General features: G+C 44.7%; 1 protein-coding gene and 1 pseudogene across 1 annotated transcript in view; one reads left to right on the plus strand and one right to left on the minus strand.

The window, feature by feature from the left end:
* The window catches only part of ABCB10 (ATP binding cassette subfamily B member 10), a 34,394-nt gene extending 8,469 nt beyond the window's left edge, over positions 1 to 25,925 (minus strand). Inside the window, exons 1-9 of the mRNA XM_035008419.1 lie at positions 25,250 to 25,925; positions 14,568 to 14,768; positions 13,480 to 13,682; positions 10,144 to 10,278; positions 8,975 to 9,121; positions 7,710 to 7,845; positions 4,235 to 4,330; positions 2,890 to 3,099; positions 714 to 793 (exon numbers count right to left, since the gene is read on the minus strand). Coding sequence (XP_034864310.1) covers positions 714 to 793; positions 2,890 to 3,099; positions 4,235 to 4,330; positions 7,710 to 7,845; positions 8,975 to 9,121; positions 10,144 to 10,278; positions 13,480 to 13,682; positions 14,568 to 14,768; positions 25,250 to 25,766 — 1,725 coding nt within the window. The 5' untranslated portion in view covers positions 25,767 to 25,925. The remainder of the gene's footprint in view (positions 1 to 713; positions 794 to 2,889; positions 3,100 to 4,234; positions 4,331 to 7,709; positions 7,846 to 8,974; positions 9,122 to 10,143; positions 10,279 to 13,479; positions 13,683 to 14,567; positions 14,769 to 25,249) is intronic.
* On the plus strand, positions 8,866 to 8,949 carry LOC118013024 (annotated as a pseudogene).
* Positions 25,926 to 26,618: the final 693 nt, after the last annotated feature.

A 26,618-nucleotide genomic window follows, 5' to 3' on the forward strand; every position in this document is an offset into this window, starting at 1 on the left:
AGCAAATAAACCTCCAGCTTCTTTTCTCCATCCCTAAACAATATGCGCTGCTGCTATCCATATACTACCAAGCCGCCCCCATCACTGCCCCTCCTGCTCCTCACCTAGTGGAGTGGGGTGAGGGTAAGGTCTGAGGAGAAGTTCATTAGAGGGGGAGGCTCAGAAATGAGGGAAACCTCAGGTTTGTCTGCTGTGCACATAGCCTGGTAGTAAAATATAAACAGCTGTGTCAAAATTTTCCTGCACCAAATGATCTCATTAAAGTGACCATATTACACTAACATTCTGCCTTGAAATCTGCGACCTCTTTGCAAGGAGACCCTGGCTCTTGCCATAATCTTTGCTTGCTTATTCCTGAAACCCATTATATAAAACAGTAGACTGTGCTGGTGATGAGAATGGGAATTGTGGAAGAGTCAGTAAAAGCTAAAAAGTTCTATCATTTCCTCCCCATCCTCTGGACTACCTGCATTACAAAGTTATACTAGTCCCCAGCCTTGGATCAAAAGTCAGTTTCAACTGGTTCAAGTGTTTAAGGTCTTGAGGATACAGCACTATTTACAAACCTAAAAAACATGCGATGGGAGATTAGTTTAGCACATCTGGAGAACTTCCATTCCTCCTCTTTTGAGGGGTTCAAGTCTACGGAAAAGATACATAATAAAAGCGAATATAAAAGACAGTGTAATATAAATAGAAACCTCTCTTCTTACCTGACTCACTGTCCCAATCTTGGATCTTAGCCAGACTGGATTTAGCTGACGGATATCACGGCCATCGAGACTGATAGTTCCTTGTAGAAAGGAGAGGAAAGTCATGGAGTGTCATGGGGCCAATGACTAATGTAAACTCAGAAAGGATCTGGTGGACAAATTCCACATTCAGTTCTTTTAAAGATTCAAAGTATGTTCAAAATCTCCAAACAGCATCTAAAGTCAACGTATTTCACGGCCTTTCCCTGTCTACTGTCCCCCTGCAGTGGTTAGCTCCAAGTAGAAAGAGGTGAGGAGTGGTCCAGTCTGCCTAGCCCACCCACTAGTTCATCCACCCAGCTCGCTTTGCTGCGGTGGCTTCCCTTCCAGAGGGACTCGGCTCCCGGAGAAGATTCACCTGTGCCACGCTGATTCAGAAGCCTAGTCACGTGGAAGGGGCACGCGGTGAGGTGCCCACGTGCTGGCACCAACACTGGCAGTCCTGGCGGAGTTCTAAAGCTGGCACCTGTGACAGTGGCCGCCTAACTCTGGAGCTTGCTGACCATGTCAGCAACTACTGTGAAGGCCTGGTTCTGCGGCGAAGTTTTGAGGAGTGTCCTGGAAATTCAATCCTGCCAGTGATTTTTTTAGCTCTTTTATTACTCCTTAAAATATCCCTTCCTGCATAAATGCAGCTGGAGGAGACTCATCATCCACAGCCACGAATCTGATACCATAGCAGAGCTTTTAAATAATCAGGTGTAATTCTGTGACCCTAGCTAACAGAATTAATTCCACAACACGCAGGGAACTCAGTAATGCTTGGGGATGACGATGACGTTGACTAAGAAACACCATGCTTTCTCCGTCAGGGGCGTGGAATTATACAAGCCAGCTGTAAACTTTCATACACTGGCAAAAACTTGAGGTCTTTGACTTAAAAAGTACAAGTGTTCTACAGTCTGCGAAGGCTGGAATTTACATGTAGTTTCTTTTCTCCTTGATATTTATTCACCATGATAAAGAAACTAGAGGCTTCATATTTTGACTTGCTAGGATTTTTCTAAATTCAGAATTTTATAGCAAGTAGAGTGAATCAAAACAGGGATTCCAGAGGCAAACAGTATAGTTAACACCCACTTTAACACGGTGGTGATTCCATGGATCAGGATCTGCAAGTCAGATAATCATCTGGCATATAACCAGCTCTCTCATGGTTTTAACCAAAAAGCACAGATACAAAGATCACAAGACATACTGATTTTAAATTAATGATGTGATTTTTACCTAGAGCTGTTTTCTTGCCGAGAAACACCATTGTTTTCTCAGTCCAAAATTAAATCCATTAATATGGACTATCTACTCCAGGCTCTGATATAAAGAAGGATATAAACTTTATGTGCGGTGATGGATGTTAACTAGACATTTCACAATATATACACACACTGAATCATGGTGCACACTTGAAACTGATATGTTATATGTCACTTACATCTTAATTAACAAGGGATATAAAGAAGTAAAATAACATATTCTTTGCTCTAAAAGATGCTATAATCCAGTTAAAAATAAAAACTAGAACAAGAAAAACCCATTAAGAAAATCCCTACTACCTCAAAATAGCTTCAATAAAGCAATCACATAGAAGGGAGTCCCTGGCTGCCAAATCACCCTTCTGCACGCTAGCCACAGGGCAGTTCATGGGCGCACGCAGCCTGAAGGCTTCCAGAGAGCTTTACAAGCTGAGTGGCCGGCACAGAGTAGCATGTACTCCACGGTGCTGCTGGCGGGTGGTGCTGCTCGGCCACACGTGGGCACCCTTTTGGAGATGTGGAGCAGCTTTGCCCGCCCCAGGAGAGGGGGCATCAGAAGGGCACACCAGCACAGGAGATGAGGAGGTAGAATTCAGGATGTCACTCGCTCCCAGAGGCGTCCCCTGGCACCCAGCCCTTTCATCAGCTCCAAGTACAAAGAGGTGAGGAGGTCAGACACGAAATACACAAACGGCCTGACAGGACTTCTGTATACTCTTGAAAGTGGCACCTTTGTATAAGGGATTTCTTTCCTGGGAACAAGCCCTCTGGCATTTCAGAATTCTCACATACAAGGTCTTTGCATAATTTGGTCCTCTCCCAGAACATGAGAGCAGAGGGGCTGTGGAGAGTCCTCTCACCCTACCATGTGATGAAGCACTCACCAGACACGGGGTCATACAACCTCAGCAGGAGCGACACCACTGTTGATTTGCCAGAACCACTTGGGCCAACCAGCGCTGTGACTGATGCTGATGGGATAGAAAGGCTGAAATCCTGGAATATGGGCACCTCTGGGCGAGCTGGATAGGCGAAATGCACATTCCTAAACTCCAAAGTGCCCTGGAAGCTCTCCTTGTTTAAAATGACCCCTTCTGAAACAAGATAGAACACTAGTTACGTAACGCAAAGATCAAGCTGACAGTCGGAACTCCGTTCTCCCACTTGTCTGCCTACAGACGGCCCCCGCCCACAGCTCCTGTGCTCACCTGCAGGAGGAGCTCTTACCGGGCACGGCAGGATCAGGCCTCTGCCTAACACTTACCTTGAGCCTGCCCTGCACCCACTCTGTCCAAGGCACTCTACATATGCGCTTGTCTGATTCTCGCAGCCCTGAGAGGCAGAGAGGACCAGACACTGACTCTCAGAGACAACAGGTAGTGGAGCTCGTTTTCACCTGTGGAGCAGTCTGCTTTCAAGCCCATTGCCTTTCCTCTGTGCCACTGCCTCTGTAGTTCCCCAGGGCCAGGGTTTATCTTATCTACTCTAAATAAATATTTTGAGAGAATGACGGTAAATGGGTGGGCCTTGTGCAACAGCTTCAGAGCCTGGTATTACCTTGCTAATGACTTGGGAGAAGCTGCTCAATCTCTTTTAGCTGTGTTTATTTCCTCCAGCCCCTCACACTGGAGAATGCTGGGCTTTCACTCATGATCTGGGGCTAAGCCACAATGTCCTGGGAGTCAGTGAGTGAGGAGTGGTTACTGCTCCGGGCCACACAGCTCCCCCAGACCTAGCTTCCAGGAAAGGAGCTAATAAAGGAGATGGCTCTAGCCAATTAACACCAGCATCCCCTAGCCCACTATCCAAAGCCAAGAAATTCAGAGGCTTTTATATGTGTGATCTGTCTTCCTTTCCTCCACCCTCCCTGCCGCCCAAACATCAGAATCACTACAGAAGACAAATCTGGTGGACTGGCCAGGGCCCTTCCTATGTGCACCCCTGGGTGGTACTCACTTCCTTCCTGCTGTGGTGGTAACGAATCACCTGCAGGAAGGCACACTGCATGGTCAGCCCCCTCGCTTCCAGGGCCATCCTCTGCCCAGCAGCAGGGCCTGGCACCATCCTTCCTCTCTCACTGCCTGCCCCTCTGATCACCCTTCTCTGCTGTGTGGCAGGGATGACATCCTTGCCATGCTTGTCCTTTGCAGGTAGAGCAGGGAGTTGGTCTAACTGTCCAAAGCCACATTTGTTTAATCCTAGCAAAGAACAAATGCATGGGAGACCCACCATTAAAAGGCAGCTCAGGCTCTCTCTCAAGGAGCTCCCAGAGGCGTCCCCCGGCACCCAGCCCTTTCATCAGCTCCGAGTAGAAAGAGCTCAGACCTGAGGACAAGAAGCAAACATATCTGTCACCAATGCCAGGAAATGACCATCTGCTACTCCTAAAAGCTAACTTTTAATATAAAATCTGTTACCTTTCAAAAAAGGATTTGAGGCAACTACCATATTCAAAATTCCCTCTCATACCCTTGTTTGCCCTCAGCTTCTCCTCCAATTTCATTGATTTCTAAAAAAGATTAAATGTTTGATTGGGAATTTACAAATGCATATAGCCATAGTAATCAACAACTGAATTAAAATCACAATGTTACAGAGAAAATCTACCTAGTCAAAAAACATAACAATATAAATAAAATATAACACTTACTTAAAAGGAATATAAAACTTCTCAATATTCATTTTAAATTCATATCCACAAAATCAAACCCCCCCTTTCAGTCACTCAACAAATAGAACTTTTACTAGGCTAAAAACTGAAAAGGAATTTGGAAATGTTAAATATTCCAACCATCTCTTTTTAAAGTCACCTTTGAACTATGAATTAATTAATGACTTAAACAAACTCCAAGTACACTAGGCCATGTCAACTGCAAGAACATATACTTGTAATACTTCCCCTTAGTAAGGATGCTGCAAAAATACTATCCAAATATTCTCTCTAAGGTATTTTTGTGCATGCATATATTTGTGGAAATTTGTGCAAAATACAGTGGATTAAACTCTTCAGGTTAAATTAAAAATGCACTGGGCAGAAATAGATCCAGATAAATATAATCAATTAATCTTTGACAAGTGAGCAAAGGCAATTCAAAAAAAGAAAGGATAATCTTTAACAAATGGTGCTGGAACTATTGGACATCCACATGCCAAAAAAAAAAAAAAAAAAAGAATCTAGACACAGACCTCACACCCTTCACAAAAATACTCAAAATGGATCATAGACTTAAATGTAAAAAACAAAACTATAAAACTCTTAGAAGATAACATAGGAGAAATCCTAAATGGCTGTGGGTTTGGTGATGACTTTGTAGATAAACACCAAACACATGATCAATGAAAGAAAGAACTGATAAATTAGATTTCATGAAAATTAAAAACTTGAGCTCTCCAAAGAGAATGAGAAGACAAGCCACAGAGTGGGAGAAAATATTTGTAAAAGAAGTACCTGATAAAGGAAAGATATCCACAATATAAGAACTCTTAAAACTCAACAATAAGAAAACAAACAACCCAATTTAAAAATGGGCAAATGACCTGAACTCAAAGACATCACTAAAGAAATACAGATAACAAATAAGCATATGTAAAGATGCTCCACATCATATGTCATCAGGGAAATGCAAATGAAACAGCAGCGAGATACCACTGCATACCTAATAGAATGACGAAAATCCAAAATTCTGACAACAGCAAAAGCTGGTGAGGATGTGGAGCATCAGGAACCCTCATTCACTGCTGGCGGGAACGCAAAATGGGACAGCCACTTTGGCAGTTTCTTACACTAAACATACTCTTGCCATATGATCCAGCAATCTCATTCCTTTGTGTTTACCCAGAGAAGGTGAAAACTTATGTCCACATGAAAATCTGCACATGGATATTTATAGCATCTTTAGTTATAATTACCAAAACTGGGAAGTAACCAAGATGTCCTTTAATATGTGGATGGACAAATAAACTGTGGTACACCAGACAATGAAATATTAGTCAGTCCTAAAAAGAAATGAGCTATCAAGCCCTGAAAAGACATGGAGGAACCCTCAATGCCATTTACTAAAGGAAAGATGTCAATCTGAACTATAGGACATTCTGGAAAAGGCAAAACTATGGAGACAGTAAAAAGATCAGTGGTTGTGAAGGGTAAGGGGATGGGAGAAAGAGGCAGAGCACAGAGGATTTTTAGAGCAGCGAAAGTATTCTGTATGATACTGTGATGATAGATACATGTCCAAACCCATAGAATATACAACACCAGTGAACATAATATAAACTATGGACTTTGGGTGATGATGATGTGTCAGTGAGAAAGATCAAGTCAACTTGTGGCAGGAAAGGGGAGGAAAGCTGACTGTGGTCAAGCATGGAATGTGAACAGAAAGGCCACAGGGAGGGGACGTGGTAGTAGGTAAGTCCACTCTGAGGCAGGCCAGAAGACCTGAAGGAACATGACCGCCCAGATTTGAGACCCTGCAATCCAGCAGGCTCAACCCAGGGGTGGAGAGAAGACCTAACCACATCACCAGCTCCTCCTGAACTGACCCTCTCACTTCCCAAGCCACTCAGCACCCTGAACCGTCTTAATCAGGTTTTTCTTCAAGAGCAGCCAGCAGAGGGGCGCCTGGGTGGCTCAGTCGTTAAGCATCTGCCTTCGGCTCAGGTCATGATCCCAGAGTCCTGGGATCGAGCCCCGCATCAGGCTCCCTGCTTGGCGGGGAGCCTGCTTTACCCTCTCCCACTTCCCCTGCTTGTGTTCCCTCTCTCTCTGTGTCTCTCTCTGTCAAATAAATAAAAATCTTAAAAAAAAAAAAAGAGCAGCCAGCAGAACTAAAATGCTATTTTCAGGGATCTCTGGAAATCTCAGTCCAGAAAATATATATTCTCACTTGCCTGCAGATGTCTAAGGAAAAGCCTCTATCTTTAAACCCTGACAATAAAAATCTCAGGTTGAGGTGACACTGTGGGATACCAGACTTCCATTGACCAGACCTCAGGCTATTTATCTAACCTTTCTATCTCAGTCTTCAAAGAAAGGAAACAAAAAGCAGGAAATCTCTTGCCCCTTGTTGGCTGGGCATGCCGGAGAGGTACAGAAAAGAAAACCTCGCTGACTTCCCACAGATTTGCCTCCATGGACCTTGCTTCCCTTTAGCCAGGAATGGACAACAAAAGCTGAACTCTGAGAGATTCCTGACAAAAGCAAGCAACTCTGTTTCATGAACTTTCTAATTTATACCGTTTGATTGTTCATCAATTTTGAACATGGTTGACTTCTTACAAAAGGAATTTTATTCCCCAGTGATTTGGCAGTCGGGAAACTACCACTACCACAGGACTGTGGGTTTGTGTTCACACCTGTTCAGCACTGTCCTTCCTCCTCCCCACCTCCTAGGGCCAAAGCAAACAAGCTGTCTTAATATGCAAGTTGGAAAATACGGCTCCAGTATGACCCTGAGCTCAGTGAGCCACAAGAGGCCTGTAAAAATCCTCAACTTCCCAGCCAAGGAACCGCCCATCTACATGGGATCACATTCATATCTTTACTTCTTCTTTCAAAGTCAAGTTGGACTAACATTCTAGGAAATGTTTTTTCAGTTGGAAATTAATGGATGAGAGGTGGTATAATGGGAAAGTTAAATTTCTATTTCAGAAACAATAACCTGATTTTTAATTTGTAAATCTCAAGCCTATTTAAATTATATACCTCCAATGCTTAATCCAACCCAGAAAGCATACATTAGGAAGGACGAGAGTTCACCCACGGTCATGTGGGCACTGCCCATCAGCAGCCCTCCTTTGTACAAGACAGAAAGCACGATCAGGTTCCCAGAGAGCCCTGTCTGTCAAATGAAGAAAACAGAGATGTCAGGTGGGAACCACAGACCTAAATGCTACAAGGATTAACATGGCCTAGAATTTCCTTTTTGCATTTAACTATCACAACAAGATTTTTCCAAATAGTAAATTTTAATCTGAATTTCAAATAAAAAAATACTTTTGAAATATTATAGTACTGAAGAAAATATACTCATCAATAGGAAAACTAGAAGCTAAGACACCCATCTGATTCCTATTTTACTCAATCTAGTCAGTTTGCAAAGGAAAGAACAATATTAAGAACTCCCTCCGTAAGGAGGAGATGAATATATAGTTAATATGTGTGTTTATATATTCTAATGTGCCACCCCGAGCAAAGCTGGATAAGCAGTTGGAGTCCTGTCTCTCTTATCTGCCTTGAGCGTTGTTAGGTGCGTGGTCTCTGGTCAATGTTGCCTTATCTGGGCCTCTGCTTCCTCCATGTCCCTAAATCATGATCATTATTGAATCACCTGAAGTTCTTTCCAATTTGAATACGCTATGGATTTCCCCTCATGGTGATTTTCTATTCAGTGTCGTATCTGAGTTTTGATCAATGTGATCAATTTTTTCATACTTCTTTCTTGAGATACACTGAAGTTATTTTGGTTAATCCTCAGTGGGTCTCAAACTGCCTGCATCAGAATGACCTGGAGGCCTGTTAAAACGGATTGCTGGCCCCCGCCCCAGAGTTTCTGATTCATAGGTCTGGAGTGAAGCTGAAGATCTGCACGTCCAGCCAGGTCCCAGGTGAAGCGGATGCAGGTGGTCTGGACCACACCGGGAAGCTGTCTGATCCCATGCTGTTTTGGTCTCATCACCCCACTGCCTTTTGTTGCATGTAGCGGTTTTCCTCTTCTTTCACAGAAATAGTTTATGAATGCTCACACCTAGTCTTGAAGTGGAATAGAATTATTTTCTATTCATGGCAAAGTCACAGAATAAAAATGTCTTTCAGTCATAACATCCACCCTTTGCAGTCTTTTTAAAATGATCTACTTACCAGCTTTGCGCAGTGGCAGTATCGTAGCCAATGAGGTTTATCCGAGGTGCGATTATTGCTAATTGAAAAAATAAATAAATAAAATAAATAAAATAAAATGATCTACTTACTGCTCCAAAGAAGCAAGCCCGAGCAAATGCTTCTTTCCTTGCTAACTGCATCACGTGGTCCACTTTGCTGGTGTATTTCTCTATTTCAGTCATTTCTTTACCAAAAGCTCGAACAGTTCTTATATTTCCAATACGTTCCTCAGCTAGCTGGGAGAATAATAAATACATTTCAGGGAAAGGAAAGTCACATTTCAAGATTTCTACAGGCAAGTTAAAATGGGGCTCTCATTTTTTTTTTTAAGATTTTTATTTATTTATTTGACAGAGAGAGACACAGTGAGAGAGGGAACACAAGCAGGGGGAGTGGGAGAGGGAGAAGCAGGCTTCCCGCAGAGCAGGGAGCCCAATGCAGAGCTCAATTCCAGGACCCTGGGATCATGACCTGAGCCGAAGGCAGCCACTTAACCAACTGAGCCACCCAGGCGCCCCAGGGTTCTCATTTTTAAGACACTATCAATAGAAAGCTGCTCAGGATACATGACTAAATCAAAAATAGGTTACAAAGCAGAATATATGAACAATCCTATTTTTGGAAACAAATATTTATCTATACATACAAACATACAGATACATATTTATCTATACATACCATATATAAGTAGATAGAAAGACAAACAGGAGGGCTAATAAACAGACACTGAAATATATTTTTATGCAGAGAAAAAAGATAAAAAGGATAGGCTCTAAAATGTTAATAACATTCATTCTGAGAGACAGGGTTGTATGTGTTATTTTCCCTCTTTATATTTTCAAGCTTTCAATTACAAACACACTTGGTTTTTGTAACATGAAAATGTAAGTTATTTTTAATTTTTAAAAAATACAGTATTGGATAGCATTACAAAGCTTCACTTATTAATTAATAAAGGACAGAGTGTCATGCAGAAACTATTTTCAAAATATAATTAGCTTTTCCATCCTATAAGAAATAGTGATGGTAAAGCACTAAGGAGTTCATACGTGTTCAGTCAGGTGGGATCTACACCAAGATGTAGGTAGTAATGTAGTCTAGAAGGCAGAGTATTTTTGGTTTCTAGGATCTTGAGGGCTAACTTAAGGAAAAGTAAGTACGCTTTTGAAAAGCCGAAGTACATCTCTTAGGGTGTGCCCACTAGTACCTTGGCTCTGAGTTCATTCTAGTGGAGACCACACAGGGGAGTCGCCTTTACCTGAGTGGCTTGTGCCAGGGAATCCTGTGTAACTTTGGTTAGTTTCCGTAGATAACGTCCATAAATCACAGCAAGGATGGATATTGGAGGCACCACACTCAAAACAAAAGTGGCCAGATTAGGTGAGACAAAAAACTGTCAAAAACAAAAGCCAAAAGGTGTTTGTTACACAGAGTAGCAAGACATTCTCATTACCTACTATAGGGGTGTGTGTGTGTGTGTGTGTGTTTAAATTAACAGGCAGGTTTGAAGGTGCTGTCTCAAAGTTGTACACCCTGTTTTGGCGGAACTTTTCGGACATCTTCAATCTTCATAAAACTCCATGAAAATTCAGCATGCCACACAGGGGTAACATGGCAAAGCTGCTGAAGGAAGGATGGAAATATTCTCCCCTCCAACCCTGTACCATTGCTGATACAATGCTGCATACAGTAGGCGACGCTGCTCAACCACAGAGGAGAGGAAGGCAGGACAGGAGTAACGGAAGGAGGCCCACGCGGCTCCATGCTGACCAGACCACACCAGGAATTCTTTATTCCAGTCTGGATCCCCTCGAAGGCACTGAAGAACCAGAGCAATGTGTCTCACTGAAATGGCCGAGATGGCAAAGACACCACAAAAACCCCTATCAAATGACAGATGAAAGAGGACTCTCAGCAGGGGGTGGAACTAACAAGTGGAAGAAGAGTTAGAGCTGTTTCCATGGCTCAGAGGAATGACGGTTCAGCAGGATGGATGTGGACTCAACATAAGGAGTTTCAACAACTGGAGTTGCTCAAAGAGGAAGTAATCAACTTCTATAGAAATAACATAGTGGGTTTTCCTGTCAACCCTGCAATTTGGTGACTGGATTTTTAATGGCACTAGCATCTTTTCAACAAATTGTTAAAATCTGCCAAATCTCATTTGCACAGAAAGTAGTATAATCAGCAAAAGGCTTTCTTCAAAAGCTGAGGAGAAGTTGCACACGGAAATGTACAGTAATAGATGGATCAACCAATCATTCGTTCATTTTCTCATTCAACAGCTCGATACTGAATGCCTACACATAGCACACGCTATTCCAGGCACCTGGAAGATAACTGACCCATGTGGAGTTTTATCCAAGGGGAGAGCTAGATAGCAAATGGGTAAAAGAGGGACAGAGAGAACAATTTCAGGTGTAATAGGGTCTTGGAAGAGCAAGTGACAAAGGCCCTGAAGCAGGAATGAGCTTGGCACCTTCAATTTATGGAATGATCCCTCCTGAGCAGACAAGTCATGCAGTTCAGCAGGGCCTCGGGATGATGGCTGCCAGCAGGACACACGCAGGGGGAATGATGCAATCAGGGCAGGCCTGATGGTTCTGGGGCCTGACTACACGGGAGCTCAAGCAAACCATCTGCATGGGGTGCCCTCTGCGGTGGGGCAGGAAATGTATCAGTCCCTTTCCATTCCATAATCCAATGTTACCAGCTCAGTCTGCAACACATCCTTCTGCTCTGGACTGAGTGCTACATGGAAGCAAAGACGACATAAGCCCAAGCTATTCCACTTGGGGGATGGGATAAATTACAGTCCTCGTTCTAGGGATCTGGAACTGCAATGCTTAAAATGCATTGCATCACATGGCTACTGAGCACTTCAGATGTAGCTAGTGTGACTGAGAAACTGAATTTTTAAATTTGTTTAGTTTTAATTAAAATTTAAACTTAAAAATGAATACTCTATTTCTATTCATTTATTGGTAAGGTTTTAGGTATGTCTGGAAAACCTGGTACGTCAGTCTACTTTTTCAATGGCAAGTTTTATAAATCAAAATGAGGATGAACTATTTCCATTGAAAATTTAGCATCCGAATTGAGATGTTCCATAAGTATAAAAGACAATGGACTTTGAAATCTTAATATGAAAAAATAATATTAAATATCAGATTAATAATTTTTTCTATAAATTACATGGTGAAGTGATACTTTGTTTATATTGGGTTAAGTAAAATATATTATTAAAGTTAATCTCATTTCATCTTTCTTTTTGCTTTTTAAAATGTGGCTGTTAGAAAATTTAAAATTACCTATGTGGCTTGCATGACATTTCTCCTGGCCAGCAGCACAGGTCTGATGAGTGAGGCAAACAGACAGGACAGTACTCAAGCCACCCAGTTAAGGCAGGAAAGAGGCTGTGGGGGTAGAGAGAGCTCACTTCAGTGGAATATAGATCTACTTCTGTGTACAGAAGGATGGAATTTACCCTCCTCCTTACAAGAAGAGGAAAGGCAATGATTCCTTGGTCTTGTCAAGATAACACTGCCTTTTTGGGGGCAGGGAGAGAATGTAACTTACAATCTTTCCTTTAACCCAACTGCTTGGCACCCAAAGGGCTCCCTCCACCTGTTGCTCTTTTCTGCAACATTCTTTCACACAGCCTTAGAAAACCCAGGCAAAAGATGTCCATCGACAGATGAATGGATAAAGAAGATGTGGTGTATATATACAATGGAATATTATGCAGCCATCAAAAGGAATGAGAGCTTGCCATTTGCAACGACGTGGATGGAACTGGAGGGTGTTATGCTGAGCGAAATAAGTCAATCAGAGAAAGACATGTATCATATGACCTCACTGACATGAGGAATTCTTAATCTCGGGAAACAAACTGAGGGTTGCTGGAGTGGGGGTGGGGTGGGGGATGGGGTGGCTGGGTGATAGACATTGGGGAGGGTATGTGGTATGGTGAGCGCTGTGAATTGTGCAAGACTGTTGAATCACAGATCTGTACCTCTGAAACAAATAATGCAATATATGTTAAGAAAAAAAAAAGAAGATAGCAGGAGGGGAAGAATGAAGGGGGGGGGAACCGAAGGGGGAGACGAACCATGAGAAACGATGGACTCTGAAAAACAAACTGAGGGTTCTAGAGGGGAGTGGGGTGGGGGGATGGGTTAGCCTGGTGATGGGTATTAAAGAGGGCACGTTCTGCATGGAGTACTGGGTGTTATGCACAAACAATGAATCATGGAACACTACATCTAAAACTAATGATGTAATGTATGGGGATTAACATAACAATAAAAAATTAAAAAAAAAAAAAAAGAAAGAAAACCCAGGCAATAATGTAATCTTTGCTAAATGTAATGGTCCACTCTCCTGATAAGTCATTCTGGAGAAACGGAGGTTGCAGGGGGCCACACGGGAAGAAGCCATCTCCACATCCGCGCAGCCTCTGTGATAGCACTCTTGGCTAAGTGGCTTACAGGATGATGAGAACAGCTCAGCTTGAGCTTATCTCATGACTGAGAGGCCTGGCACAGGCCAAAGCCCTGACTAGAAGGTACCAACACAAGCCAGGCCAACATACCATCATGCCAATGCCAACAGAAGCCTGGGCCCCGGCCCGGAGCCCATCTGAGAGGTTTTCGGTCACCGAGCGCCCTAGGAGTGCGGTGTCTGAGGAGAGGCGGTTAATCAATTCTCCCGTGCGAGTCTTGTCAAAGAAAGCAACCTCTTGCCTCAGAACAGAGGAGAATAACGAAGTTCTCAACCTATTCACAATGCGCTGACCTGCAAAAGCAAAAAGGAATGGCATCAGCTGGGGTGCAGCCACCTAACAGGTAGCAGCTTGGCCCGAGGTCATCAACCTCTTCTGAGCACCACAGCCTCTGAGGCATGTCTGGTGCCTGCATCCACCTGGTGGGAACAGACTCACCTTAGCCCTGGCATATTGGCAGACGTGCACCGGTAACAAGCACTGATTTTCTCTTAGCAACCATACACAGACTGCGGATGTGGAGGAGGGGATACAGGGATAAAATACAGGATCTCTGAGAGATGTTTAAAAAATATTATTTACAATTAAGCTTTACTACATTAACTTCTCAAAAGCTAATTTTGCTCCTCCTTGGCAATCCTTTTCTGTATTGAACTTTCATATGGCAAGCGCTGGTTAATTATCTGCAGAGTATTTTATTAGCTGAATACTGAGAAGCGACTTAGAGTCTGGCATCCCGGGCTCTGGGATTACTGTGGTAGTCCCCCACCTGTTAACAACCAGGACTCACCACGGAAATGCTGTAAAAAATCCCTGCCCCAGTGCCTACTGAAGGGGAAACACAAACATGGAGCAGATAAGGTTTCCACAGTTCCCTGGAGGAGGCTCAGAACTCCAGCCTCCTGACCACGGGCCGTGTCTGCAAACCTCCCATCAGACAGGCTCCGTCTCTCACTTCACTTCGTGTACAGGCAGAGTTGAGAAGAGAGTGCTTGACCTAAAGCAATTCGTAGCTCCAACGTCTGGCCATACATGGGGCTCTGTCCCCGCTGAATGTGATGGCAGGAAAAGAGGAACAGACGGCCTGGAGCACACGAACCTCGAGGCCGGACAGCCCCGCGTGACACCACTCGAGTGCTCTGGAATGCCTCGCTCGTGCAAGGCGGGGGCCGTTTTACCTGAAGTCTGCATGAGGTAGACGCGAACAGCATTGGCGGCAGCACCACACAGGAACACGCCGCTGAGCACCAGGCAGAGGCGGGTCAGCGTGGAGAGGCAGTCCACAGTGGGGTTTGTGTAAATGACATCGATGATCTTTCCCAGGAAGAAGGGGGCAGACATGGTGATGACACTGGACACAGCCAGAAACCCAACTGCGGCTAGAAAAACACAAGCAGGGAGGGCGCCTGGGTGGCTCAGTCGTTAAGCGTCTGCCTTCAGCTCAGGTCATGATCCCGGGGTCCTGGGGTCGAGTCCCGCATCGGGCTCCCTGCTCGGCGGGAGGCCTGCTTCTCCCTCTCCCACTCCCCCTGCTTGTGTTCCTGCTCTCGCTATCTCTCTCTCTGTCAAATAAAAAAAATATTAAAAAAAAAAAAACAAACACAAGCAGCTCTCAGGTCCGTGGGCACTTCGGCAAGGGGCAGGGGGCCAACTTCACCACGCTTCTCTCCCAGAGCTGCCGTCCAGAGCACGCGCTGCTCTCACGTGCTGGGAGTTTCCTTCCTTTCGCTCCTGGACCCTTGACTAAAGGCAAGAACGTAGGGGATTCTAGGGACACAACGAGTAGGGTGACTGTAGGGAGGCACTGATCATACCCAAGGCACTGATCATACCCAGACAAAACGACTTTTGCTTTACCCAGGTCTGATCATGTGAAGACAAGAATAACAAGGACTAACTATGAAAATCTGAAGATCCATTCTGACCTCCCTCCCTGCCTCGTGCGCTGGGTGTTCAGCTCAGATGACATTTTTCCTACATTCATGCTATCCATTGTCATTCTCTGGCATCTAACTGTGTCTTTGCTTGAAGATCAAACAATGCAGGTAAAGCACTTGATTATGTATACTATTTCCAAAGGCTATTTAAAGTTTTGAAATAGTATACTGTTCCTGGCATCCATTACACATGTGATATGTTCCTTCTTAATCTTATTGCTTTGGGGAATAAAGCACCAGAATACCAGCATGATATGGAAATAGATAATAACACAATTGTTCACACATCTAAAAAACAGGGGAATAGAGTCTTATCAGAAAGGAAAATCCAATCAGGAACAACACATACCCCAGGCAAGTAAGTGCATTCACAAAAAGAGGAATGCAAATTTACACTACAAAGATATACCAGTTTTCATCTACTGGATTGGCAAGGATCAAAGAGTTCAATAACACACTGTGTCAGTGAAGCTGTGGGAAAAGAGGCATTTACACTATCAGTGGGTGTGCAAAGTGGTACAACTGCAATGGAGAGTGATGTGATCGTTTTGGTTAAAATGTGAAAGTACATTCTCTTTGATCCAGCAGTTCTACCCCTAAGATTTTAACTTAACATATACTCCCATATGTGTACACAAAACATGTACCTTTGAGGATGTTCATTACAGCATTACTTATACCAGCGAAAGATTCAAAGTATGCAAACCACCACCAGTGGGAAACAAGTTAATCAATTAAGGAGCATTTACTTTATGCGTATTACACAGTCATTCAGAAGAATGAGGCAACTCTCCAGGTATAGACATCACCAAGATATACTGTTAGTGAAAACAGCCTAAGACACAAATGTTAACATTTGCTCATTGGCTCTTAAGTTCGTATACACACAGAACATCTCTGGGGGAGTAATAAGAAACAGGTAAGACTGGGGTTGCGGTGCCTGGGTGGCTCAGTCAGTTAAGCGTCTGACTGTTGATTTTGGCTCAGGTCACGAGCTCAGGGTCGTGAGATCGAGCCCCGCATCAGGCCCTGCACTCAAAGGGGAGTCTACTTGTCCCTCTCTCCCTCTGTTTCTCCCCCCACTCTCTTTCTCCTTAAAATAAATAAAATCTTAAAAAAAGGAAGACTGGGGTGTTTGGGGGCAGGGTACATGCCACTGCATCCCTTTTGAGTTTGGTCCTATTAGGAACCCAGCTAGTTCCACCACCACAGATTCCATGGTGAGGCTCCAGATGACTACAACATGAACTGACCCCTGGGAGAGGGGAGCTCTCACACCCTGCAAATAGCAGTTGCTTCTCTTTGTGTTTTGCCTAATGCCAACACTGCAATTAAAGGTATTGCTTTTAGGTAATCTTAATAAAAAGAGTGTAGATTGTATTATTTACAATACTGAGATATGGAAGCAACCCAAGTGTCCACCCATACATGACTGGATAATGTGGTGTGTACACACACACACACACACAGACACATGACTATTAGCCATGAAAGAATGAGAGCTTGCCATTTGCTATAAGATGGATGGACCTAGAGGGTATTATGCTAAGTGAGATAAGTCAGACAGAGAAAGACAAATACCATGTGATTTCACTTATATGTAGAATATAAAAAACAAAACAAATGAATAAAAAGTTTTAGACTCTTAAATACAGAGAACAAACTGGTAGCTGCCAGAGGGAAAGTGGATGGGAGTACTGAGAAATAGATAAAGGAGATTAAGAGGTACAATCTTCCAGTTATAAAATAAGCAAGTCACAGAGACCAAAGTACAGCATAGGAAAGGAATATAGTCAATAATACAGTACTAAATGCTATTTGGTGACAGATGGTGACTAAACTTATCGTGGTGAGCACTAAGTAACAGATAGAATTGGCAATTCAATATATCATACACCTGAAACTAATATAACATTGTACATCAACTATACTTCAATTAAAAAATAGTTTTTATATTTAAAAAGAGTATAGAGCGGAGCACCTGGGTGGCTCGCTCAGTAGGTTAAACGTCTGCCTTCGGCTCAGGTCATGATCTCAGGGTCCTGGGATCGAGCCCCACATCCCGCTCCCTGCTCCACGGGAGTCTGCTTCTCCCTCTCCCTCTGCTCCTCCCCCTGCTTATGCTCTGTCTGTCAAATAAATAAATAAAATCTTTAAAAAAAAGAGTATAGAGCAAACTCAGTGCCAGCAGTTTCAGTTGGCAGAGCTCTAGGAGAAAGGAGAGCCTTTTAAGTAAGGAACATTTCACACAATCACGCTCTTCCTTCCTCGAGGCCTTCTGACATCCTCTTCTCGAGAAGACCCACTCTGACAACCTTATTTAAAATACAGATACCCAACACTGGCTGCCTCATTCCCTCTTCATTTTTCTCCTAACACCCTCCACCTTCTGGCATTCTAAACGTTTCACTTGTTTATTGTCTATCTCTTCATTAGGACATAACAGACTTTTTTAAGAATTTATTTTTAAGTAATCTCTACACCCAACATGGGGCTTGAACTCACAACCCCAAGATCAAGAGTCACATGTTCTTCTGACTGAGCCGGCCAGGTGCCCCAGGACATAAAGATTTTTGTCTGCTTTGTTCACTGCTATATCCCCACCCCACAGACACATAGTAGAAGTTCAATAAACACCTGTTGAATGAACGAACAAATAAATTGAACTTTGGCAAAGAAGGCACAAAAGTGTATCAGACCAAAGTTCCTCAGTTGCCTAAATAGGAACGTAAGATCTGGCGCCTCAGAAAATCCAGATGGAAATGACTCTTTGCACAGAGCCAGAAAGCCCCTGTGTCTGGCTTAAAATCCCATAATCACAATTTAACTGAATAATGTAAACCTGGCCAAGGGCCATTTCATTTTGATATAAGACCTGGGGTCTTGTTTCAAAATGCCACGCTCCTGACAATAGGGCCCAGAGGGACTGAAAGCCCACAAGGCATGCAGAACTAACTTGGGATTCCGCAGGACATGACTGTGGTGAACAGGCATGCTCCAGAAGGAGGTGTCCTGGAGAACAAGGGATCAACCCGAGAAGCCTTTCTGCTTCATCTTTCATCAGTAGCTAGTCTCTCCAGTCTGTTCATTCACTCTGGCAAATGCTTCCAAGAGTATAATGTATGTGAAGTGCTAGAAGGGTCCATTTCTCCCTCCCTCCTCCAGTGTTCTAATTCAAAGTTTTGATTCCAAATCAGAATCTGTAGTTTGTGAATAAAATGACCTATGATTTTGATTCTGAACACTAGTTCTTACACAATAATGATAATGACTACAAAGAGGAAGGAATTTAGTTGAATCCAAACTCATTCCAGCATATCCTCTTTTGCCTTTTAATTAAAAAAAAAAAAAGATTATCCATTTGTTTTATTGCCATTTGTGTCCTTTTCCTACAAACTGAATATAAACAAAAGTAAAATAGAAGATTTTTTTTTCAGCTTTTGTTTAGATGGATTCCTGTGAATGGAGGTTTTACTACATACCACTGTCTTAGACATTAATGAATAATTTAGACTTGCACCCTATCGTTTCAGATTCCTCCCTAAACCTGACATGCTAACTATACTACAATCCTTCTGAAATCCTTCTCCAACTTTTTTCTGTGGTTAAGCCTCTTGCTTGTTCCTATCCTTGCCTGATGGGACCCCAGCAACTGTTACGTATCTCTTGACAGATATCTTCAGGTATCTTTCTGTTATCCTCATCCTACTAAATCATGGCATCCAAAAAGTGAAAGAAATATTCTTCAAAAGAAGGGGGACAGAAACCCTAAAATGCAGTTAACTCATGAAAAAACAAAGGTTTGGGATGGGTGGAAGAAGCTGAACAGCATGCCCATCACCTGCTAGACATGGTACCCATCTTTTAACGATTCATCTGACAATTTTGGCAGGTACAGCTAAGCCCAGTGTCATTCCAGGACTAAAGATGAAACACAAAAATGAGTACCCACCACTGTCTGAAGCATTTGGTAGGTACTATCTCCTTGAATCCTCCCCCAAACCCTCTTATCCACATTTTCAAAGGTAACTCAAGCACAGAGAGGCAAGGGAGCTTGCCCAAGGTCACCCAAATCATATAATGCAGAACCACACTGAGACAAAGCCTTCATCTTACTACATTCAAAGTAGAGAAAAGGGCACGAGCCTGGAGGTTGGGGCAGGCCAGGAAGGAGAATGGCTGCAGGACAGAGTTGAAACTGGGACCTCATGGCGCAAAGGAAGAAGTACTAAGAAACAAAGTGGAGAGGTAGTGGGTTCTTGATTATAACGTGGAATAGGGAATTTGCAGAATGGCAGGCTAAGAGGGCTTTAAGTTGGGTAGTGCTACAGTCAGCTTTGCATTTTATTTATTTTCGTAAAGATTTTATTTATTCGTCAGAGAACGAGAGAGAGCACAAGCAGGGGGAGCAGTAGGCAGAAGAAGCAAGCTCCCCGCTGAGCAAGGAACCCGATGTAGGACTTGATCCCAGGACTCTGGGATCATGACCTGAGCCGAAGGCAGACGCTTAACTCACTTAGCCACCCAGGTGTCCCCAGCTTTGCATTTTATTTTTATTTTTTTAACTTATTTTTTTATTATGTTATGTTAGTCACCATACAGAACATGATTAATTTTTGATGTAGTGTTCCATGATTCATTGTTTGAGTACCCAGTGCTCCACGCAATGTGTGCCCTCCTTGATACCCAGCTTTGCATTTTAAATGATCCACTCTGGCTGCAGAGTGAAAGGGGAGGGCTGGAGGCCAGCATGACTGCAGACAGAAACTCCTTAGAACACGCTATTCCACTGCTCCAGGCAAGAGGGACTGGAAGGAACTAGGGCAAGGGCAGAGAGGACAAGGAGGGTGACAAGAACTGGAGATATTTTTATGAACTAGGCTCTACAGGACCTGAGGATTGGCTGGATTTGGGGAGCATGTTAGGAGGACAGGTTCTAAACTGGACCTCGCTCTGCCATCTAGCTGTTTGACCTCCAGTGAGTCACTCAACCTCTCTGTGCCTCAGTGTCTTCATCTATAAAATGGCAATAAAAGTTATACCTCCTTCATAGAAATATCACAAGGAGTAAATTAAGTGCATATATGTAAGGCATCTGATACAGGGCCCAATATCTAGCAAACAATAATTAGCTATTATCTTCATTACTGTTACCATCACAAGGAGCCAAGAATGTCTCCAGATTTGGCAAAGGGGTTCACACAGCAGTCCACTCTCTGAGAGAAGGGACAGAGCAGAAAAGGCAGCTTTAGGGAGGAAGGCAACTTTGGTTTTTGGACATGTTGAGTTTTCAAGTGTCTAGGAGACATTTCCATGGATGCAAGGTGGGTATTATGGGGCACAAAGGAGGAGAGGGTATTGCAGGTTAGAGGGTGAGGTGAAGAAACCTGGCATCTAAGCTGGATAGGGAAGGAAGTGAAGACATCAGGGGCTGGTAGACTAGCAGGAAACAGAGTTTAGGAAACTGCTCAGGCTCATGGAGTAATCTGCAGAACAAAGATCTTCCAGGTTGTCAGCATGTGCTGAAGACTGAGGCATCTGGGCCATATGTACAATAGAGGGAGGCCTGCCTTTGACTCCGGCGCTCGCTGTTCAGTAGACATATGATGGCAGCCACTTATGTACTTTCAAATCTTCTGCCACATTAAAAGAGTAAGAGTGGGTAAGATTAATTTTAACAATGTATTTAATCCAATATACTCAAAATATTAATCAACCTGTAATCAACATAAGAATAATAACGAACCCTACTTTTTTTCATACCAAGTTCTTTTAAAATATGGTATGCATTGGGGCGCCTGGGTGGCTCAGTCATTAAGCGTCTGCCTTCGGCTCAGGTCATGATCCCAGGGTCCTGGAATCGAGCCCCGCATCGGGCTCCCTGCTCGGCGGGAAGCCTGCTTCTCCCTCTCCCACTCCCCCTGCCTGTGTTCCCTCTCTCGCTGTGTCTCTCTCTGTCAAATAAATAAATAAAATCTTTAAAAAATAAAATAAAATAAAAAAATAAAATAAAATAAAATAATAAATAAAATAAAATAAATAAAATAATAAAATAAAATAAAATAAAATAAATAAAATAAAATAAATAAAATAAAATAAAATAAAATAAAATAAAATAAAATAAAATAAAATAAAATAAGGTATGCATTGTCTGCTTAAATCAATTCTAACCCATTTCATAGCACAGGTACAGAATGTTAATGTTCTCTCTGAAATACGGCCTTTCCAGAGCAAACAAACCTCCTTGGCTTTCTGGAGCAGTCTCAATTTCAGAGGTTCAGCCTCACTGTGCCAGCCGTACTGTCCTTGGTAGAGCCTCTGTCCTGATCTGGGCTTCAGGAAACAGCCATTCTAAGCACTGCTCACCCTCTCTTTGCTTACTGCATTCACTGGTTTTATCACTCTATTCTTTTTGGTCACTTCATAAAACCTAACTATACATTCAGCAAAAGCTCCTGGTGGGCATCAGGTTCTAAGAACGGTCCTAATCTCAAACCACACAAGTCCTTATCAGTATTTTAAATGAGAGGCACCCTCCCCAGTTCTCCAGAGGCCTCAACCAAACAGTGTGGGTGGAGGGGTGGGGGTGTACCTTGCTTGCACAGTTGTAACCAGGACCCTGCCTGGGAAGTGTAGGGAAGGCAAGCTGGCTCTGTGTGCACCTCCAGGTTGGCATTGTCATTATAACCTCAGTTCCCCAACGACCCACAGTTCACTCCTGGTATCAATTTATGCAGTGTTCCCTGCCCCTAACTCAATGGGATGGCTACAGCCCTCCACGGCCTCCCTCTATCTGCCAGATGCAGCAAGGGGCTCGGACAAATTACTTCTTATCCTAGCAGTCCATCCACAGGGGTTCCTCAATGAGCTCCTGTATCTTTTAAGACTCCTCTGGCCAAGGCGATAAGATGAAGAATTATGAGAGAGAGACTGGAGAGCAACTTTGTAGGCCACGGCTATAGGAAGATGGCGTCAATTCCTATACCAAGTGAGCCGCAGGGAAGAGGGGCAGGCGGCAGGTGAGGGGACCGCAGTGCCTTTGGGAGAAGAACGGGAACAATGCTAAAACTCTTCTCTGCACACATATGGAAACATTTCAAATGGTAGACCCTGATTTTAAAGTTTCTGATATAAATTACTTCAGATCAAAGTTTTCTGGTCACAGACTTCAAGTGGCATACTCAGCAAATTGCTGAAGACAGATGAAAATATTGTTAATCAAATGTATAGCTGAATCGCTGAAAAAGGATTTTTGCATTTGTTTTTCTAAAAATTGGCAAATTAACACTGGAATTCCTTTTCTTCAGCTCAGCTTTTTTTTGTTTCTTGATACACACACACACGCAGCTCTTTATCCACAGCATTTCAGAGAGATGTGCCAACATCTGAGGCTGCTCTTATGGTAAGTTACAAATTAATGATGACACCCCAGTTCCTTTTAATCCCACAAATGCCGACATCCACGTTGGCTTCAATATATCATATATAATGACTTTTAAGGAAACCATATGTCCTAGTCAGGGTTTTTCATCAGATTTCCTCATAAGATACAATAAGTATTTATTATCTGTCTAAAATAAATTAGTGTATCAAGCTTGGACTTATTTTCTCAGATTATATGTTCACAATTATTCAATGAGGCAGATCAAAATCGCTCTTCTTAAAATAAAAGGAGGTACAGCTCTTGCTTCATTTAAAGTTGTCTTCTCAACATACTAGCATGGTAGGACATGTGGGAATGGAAGGAAGGTACAGGGATGATGGTTATGAGAGAGGCAGGGCTGGGCTACCCATAGGGCTGAGCACATGTGGGCACCAGCAAAGTCTGATACCTAAAACACCTTCTCGGCACCTGATATTTCCGAGATAAAACACAACTGGCTTTCCTTGCACTCATTCTGAGTTGCATATGGGAATGGCAGACGTACCCTGTAGTGCTCAGGGTCTCTAAATTTGGGCCTCAATCTGGACCTGGTGGGACCATTATTTATTCCTTCATCCTGAGCCCCTGCTCTGTGCTGCACACATGCTAAGAACTGGACAGAATCAGACACAGTGTCTGTCTCAAGCAGCACACAGTCCAGTGAGATCATCTAGTCTCAAAATTTTCTTTTAATAGAGTAAAAGATCTTTATTTCCATCAAAATCTACATATGCCCAACTGAGCAATGAAATAAATTCTCTTTATACCTCGGTGATACCAAGTATTGCCCTAAGCTTCAACAGTCAGCGAGAGGTAAAACATTCCTACCCCACCTGCCTTCCTCCACATCACAAATGACTCCGTAAGAAAATCCTTTCTAAGTCAAGAGATTTGCAGCAAAGCATGTGGGCTTCTCACCTGCTTCAAGGGCTGCATCTGACAACCTCACAGGCCCTCGCCCTCATCATGGCTGCAGTTTTATCTCTAGTCATATGATTATTTCATTTATGTTTCCTCCCCACTAAGCTGGAAGCTCTAGCAGGAACAGGAACCATGTTTCTTTCTGCTCGCCAATGTAACCCATGGCCTACCATATATTGAGCAGGCTCAATAAGTATTTATTAAAGAAATGAAGATTTAGGGGAATCTCAAAAACTTTTAGATCTTAAAAGGCCCTTGCATGTAAACATCTCCCCAACTACGGTTAAAAATGAGGAACTATAGAAAATAGTTCTAAATACATTCATTACGATTTCTTTAAAAAATTACTCAATTATGGGGGCGCCTGGGTGGCTCAGTTGGTTAAGCGACTGCCTTCGGCTCAGGTCATGATCCTGGAGTCCCTGGATCGAGTCCCTGGATCGAGTCCCGCATCGGGCTCCCTGCTCGGCAGGGAGTCTGCTTCTCCCTCTGACCCTCCCCCCTCTCATGTGCTTGCTCTCTCTCATTCTCTCTCTCTCAAATAAATAAATAAAATCTTTAAAAAAAAATTACTCAATTATGATTTAGCTGGGTTATGATCTACAGTTTCTCATAGTTTCTGGAGTTCACGGATCACTGATCATGCCAGTGTTTGATTTTTTTGAAGAGCTAGTAACTTCCTGCTTACCACTCAGGGAGGCAAAAAGCACCTGAAACAAACCTGAAAGGTTTCCATTGTTTCGCTTCATGTAGCAAAAAATTGTTGACTGTTTAATAAACTTGCCTAAAGCAAATAATGCTTTTATTTATTTTTATTTAAATTCAATTTAGTTAACACATAGTGTATTATTAGCTTCAGGGGTAGAATTTAGTGATTCATCAGTTGCATACAATACCCAGTGCTCATTACATCAAGTGCCCTCCTTAATGCCCATCACCCAGTTACCCCATTCCCCAGCCACCTCACCTCCGGCAACCCTCCATTTATTCCCTATAGTTAAGGGTCTCTTATGATTTGCCTTTCTGTTTTTATCTTATTTTTCCTTCCCGTCCCCTATGTTCATCTGTTTTGTTTCTTAAATTCCACATATGAGTGAGCTCATATGGTTTTTGTCTTTCTCTAATTTCGCTTAGCGTAATACATAATGTTTTTAAGAAGTACTATAACTGCATAAAACAAAACAGGTATATTTTTGGCTAGAATAAATTTTAAAATGTAAAAGGGGGGGAGCCCAGCTCATTCTGAGAAAGCTGGCAATGCCAAAGCAGAGCGGACCCGAAGATTCCAATAATGAGATCCTGCTCCACTTGTATAATGTGTGTCAAGCTAGGAAAACAAACAAAAGACAACTGACAACAGGTTCTCAGCCAACCTGAAAGGCTTGACAATGCTACCGAGAGGTGAGCGCCCCAGTCAGCACTTCTTGGTAAAGATCCCCACGTAAAAAGCCAGCCCGTCCCTCCTCACAGTGTTACAAGTGGCCCGGGGTCCCTGCCGCCCCCACTGTGTCCCGGGACCACGTGCTCTGTAAGGTGTGCTGGCCCGCAGAGGAGGCGAAGAGGACAGAGAAAGCCTCACCTGCCAGCCTCCCGCGCTCCGGATACGCCAGCCCCAAGAGCTTTTGGGCCTCCGAGCGCCTGTCCACCGCCGGGCGCAGCCGCGGGTTGTCTTCGGGAGTCGCTGCGGCCGCAGGCAACGCCGGCCCGCGCTGCCAGGCCTCGCCCCCCACCCGGGCTGCGACTGCTGGGCCGCCGCGGAGCCCAGCGCGCGGGAGCCGGGGGGCGTCTAGCCGGTCAAGCGCCCCGCACCTGCTGGCGCCGGGGGGGCGCGCCCACAGCCCCAGGAGCCTCGCGAGGCCCGCGCCACCTCCCGCGCCGTGGGGACGCCCGCCCGGGCAGCCGCTCGTCCAGCGGCGCGGGCCTCCCGCGGCTCCGGCATCCCGGAGGAGCCTCGGCCCCACGCCCCAAGGCCGCGCCGGGCACAGGCCCGTCAACTGAGGCCGGGGCCCCGGGACGCCGGCGCCCAGGGTCCACGTGCTGGCGGCCGGGCTTCGCCGCACGAGCAGCCGCAGCGGCCAAGCGGGGGGGCCGTGCATGGCGCCGCGTCCGACCCGCGCGCCTCAGCCCGCCCGGCCAGGCGCGCACCGAGTCCGAGGACCCTCCCGGCCCGGCCGAGCAGAGGGCGTGAACGCGGCGCTGCCCGCCGCCCCGCCCGCTGTCACCCGCCGTCACCCGTCTCATCTGGCCCGCGGCCCCTGCGCACGCCCCGGGCAGCGCCCGCCCCATACCGGTCCTAGCCCCGTTCCTCCGCCCGCACGGGTCCCCGCCCCCGAGGGCGGTGACCCGGGCCCTGCACCACCCACTCCAAGAAGCCCCCTCCCGCCGCGGGCGCCTTCCCCGCAGCGCCCCCACCCGGCTGCCGAGCGCCCGGCGCGCAGCCGGCGCCGCCAAGGACCGGGCTGAAGAAAGCCCCGGGCGCCGCTGCGCCTGCGCACTACCGTGCGGGGAGCTTTTTCGCGCTTTTCAGTCTCCTCCCGTAAAAACCTGGAAGCGGCGCGAGCCCTTTCTCACGCCGGAGCACTCGGCGGAGCGCACAGACGAGATCACACGATGACCGGTGAAAGGATGTGGCGGCCAGACTGCGAGCTGGTCTGGGCTTGGGGCGGGTCCGCGGCCCGGGCGACCCAGGCTAGGGCTGGTCCTGTCACCCTGCGTCCCAGTGCCGAGCACCGGACTGAGACGCAGAACACTGGTGGAGAGGACATCGCTGCGGGTCAGCGCAGTTGTGGGAGGTGTTGTGGAGGAAGTGGTTGGCGAGCAGTGAAATTGGATAACTTTGAGCAGAGGACCGGATCATTTCATAACTTGAGCCAAAGTGCAAAAGCAGACACGGTCAAGGCACTCCGGCTGCTCAGGGCGAGAAGACAAATCCAAATGCAATGTAGTAT

This window comes from Mirounga leonina, unplaced genomic scaffold, assembly GCF_011800145.1.
Source record: "Mirounga leonina isolate KUSES-001 unplaced genomic scaffold, KU_Mleo_1.0 Mir_152, whole genome shotgun sequence".
NCBI lineage: Eukaryota > Metazoa > Chordata > Mammalia > Carnivora > Phocidae > Mirounga > Mirounga leonina.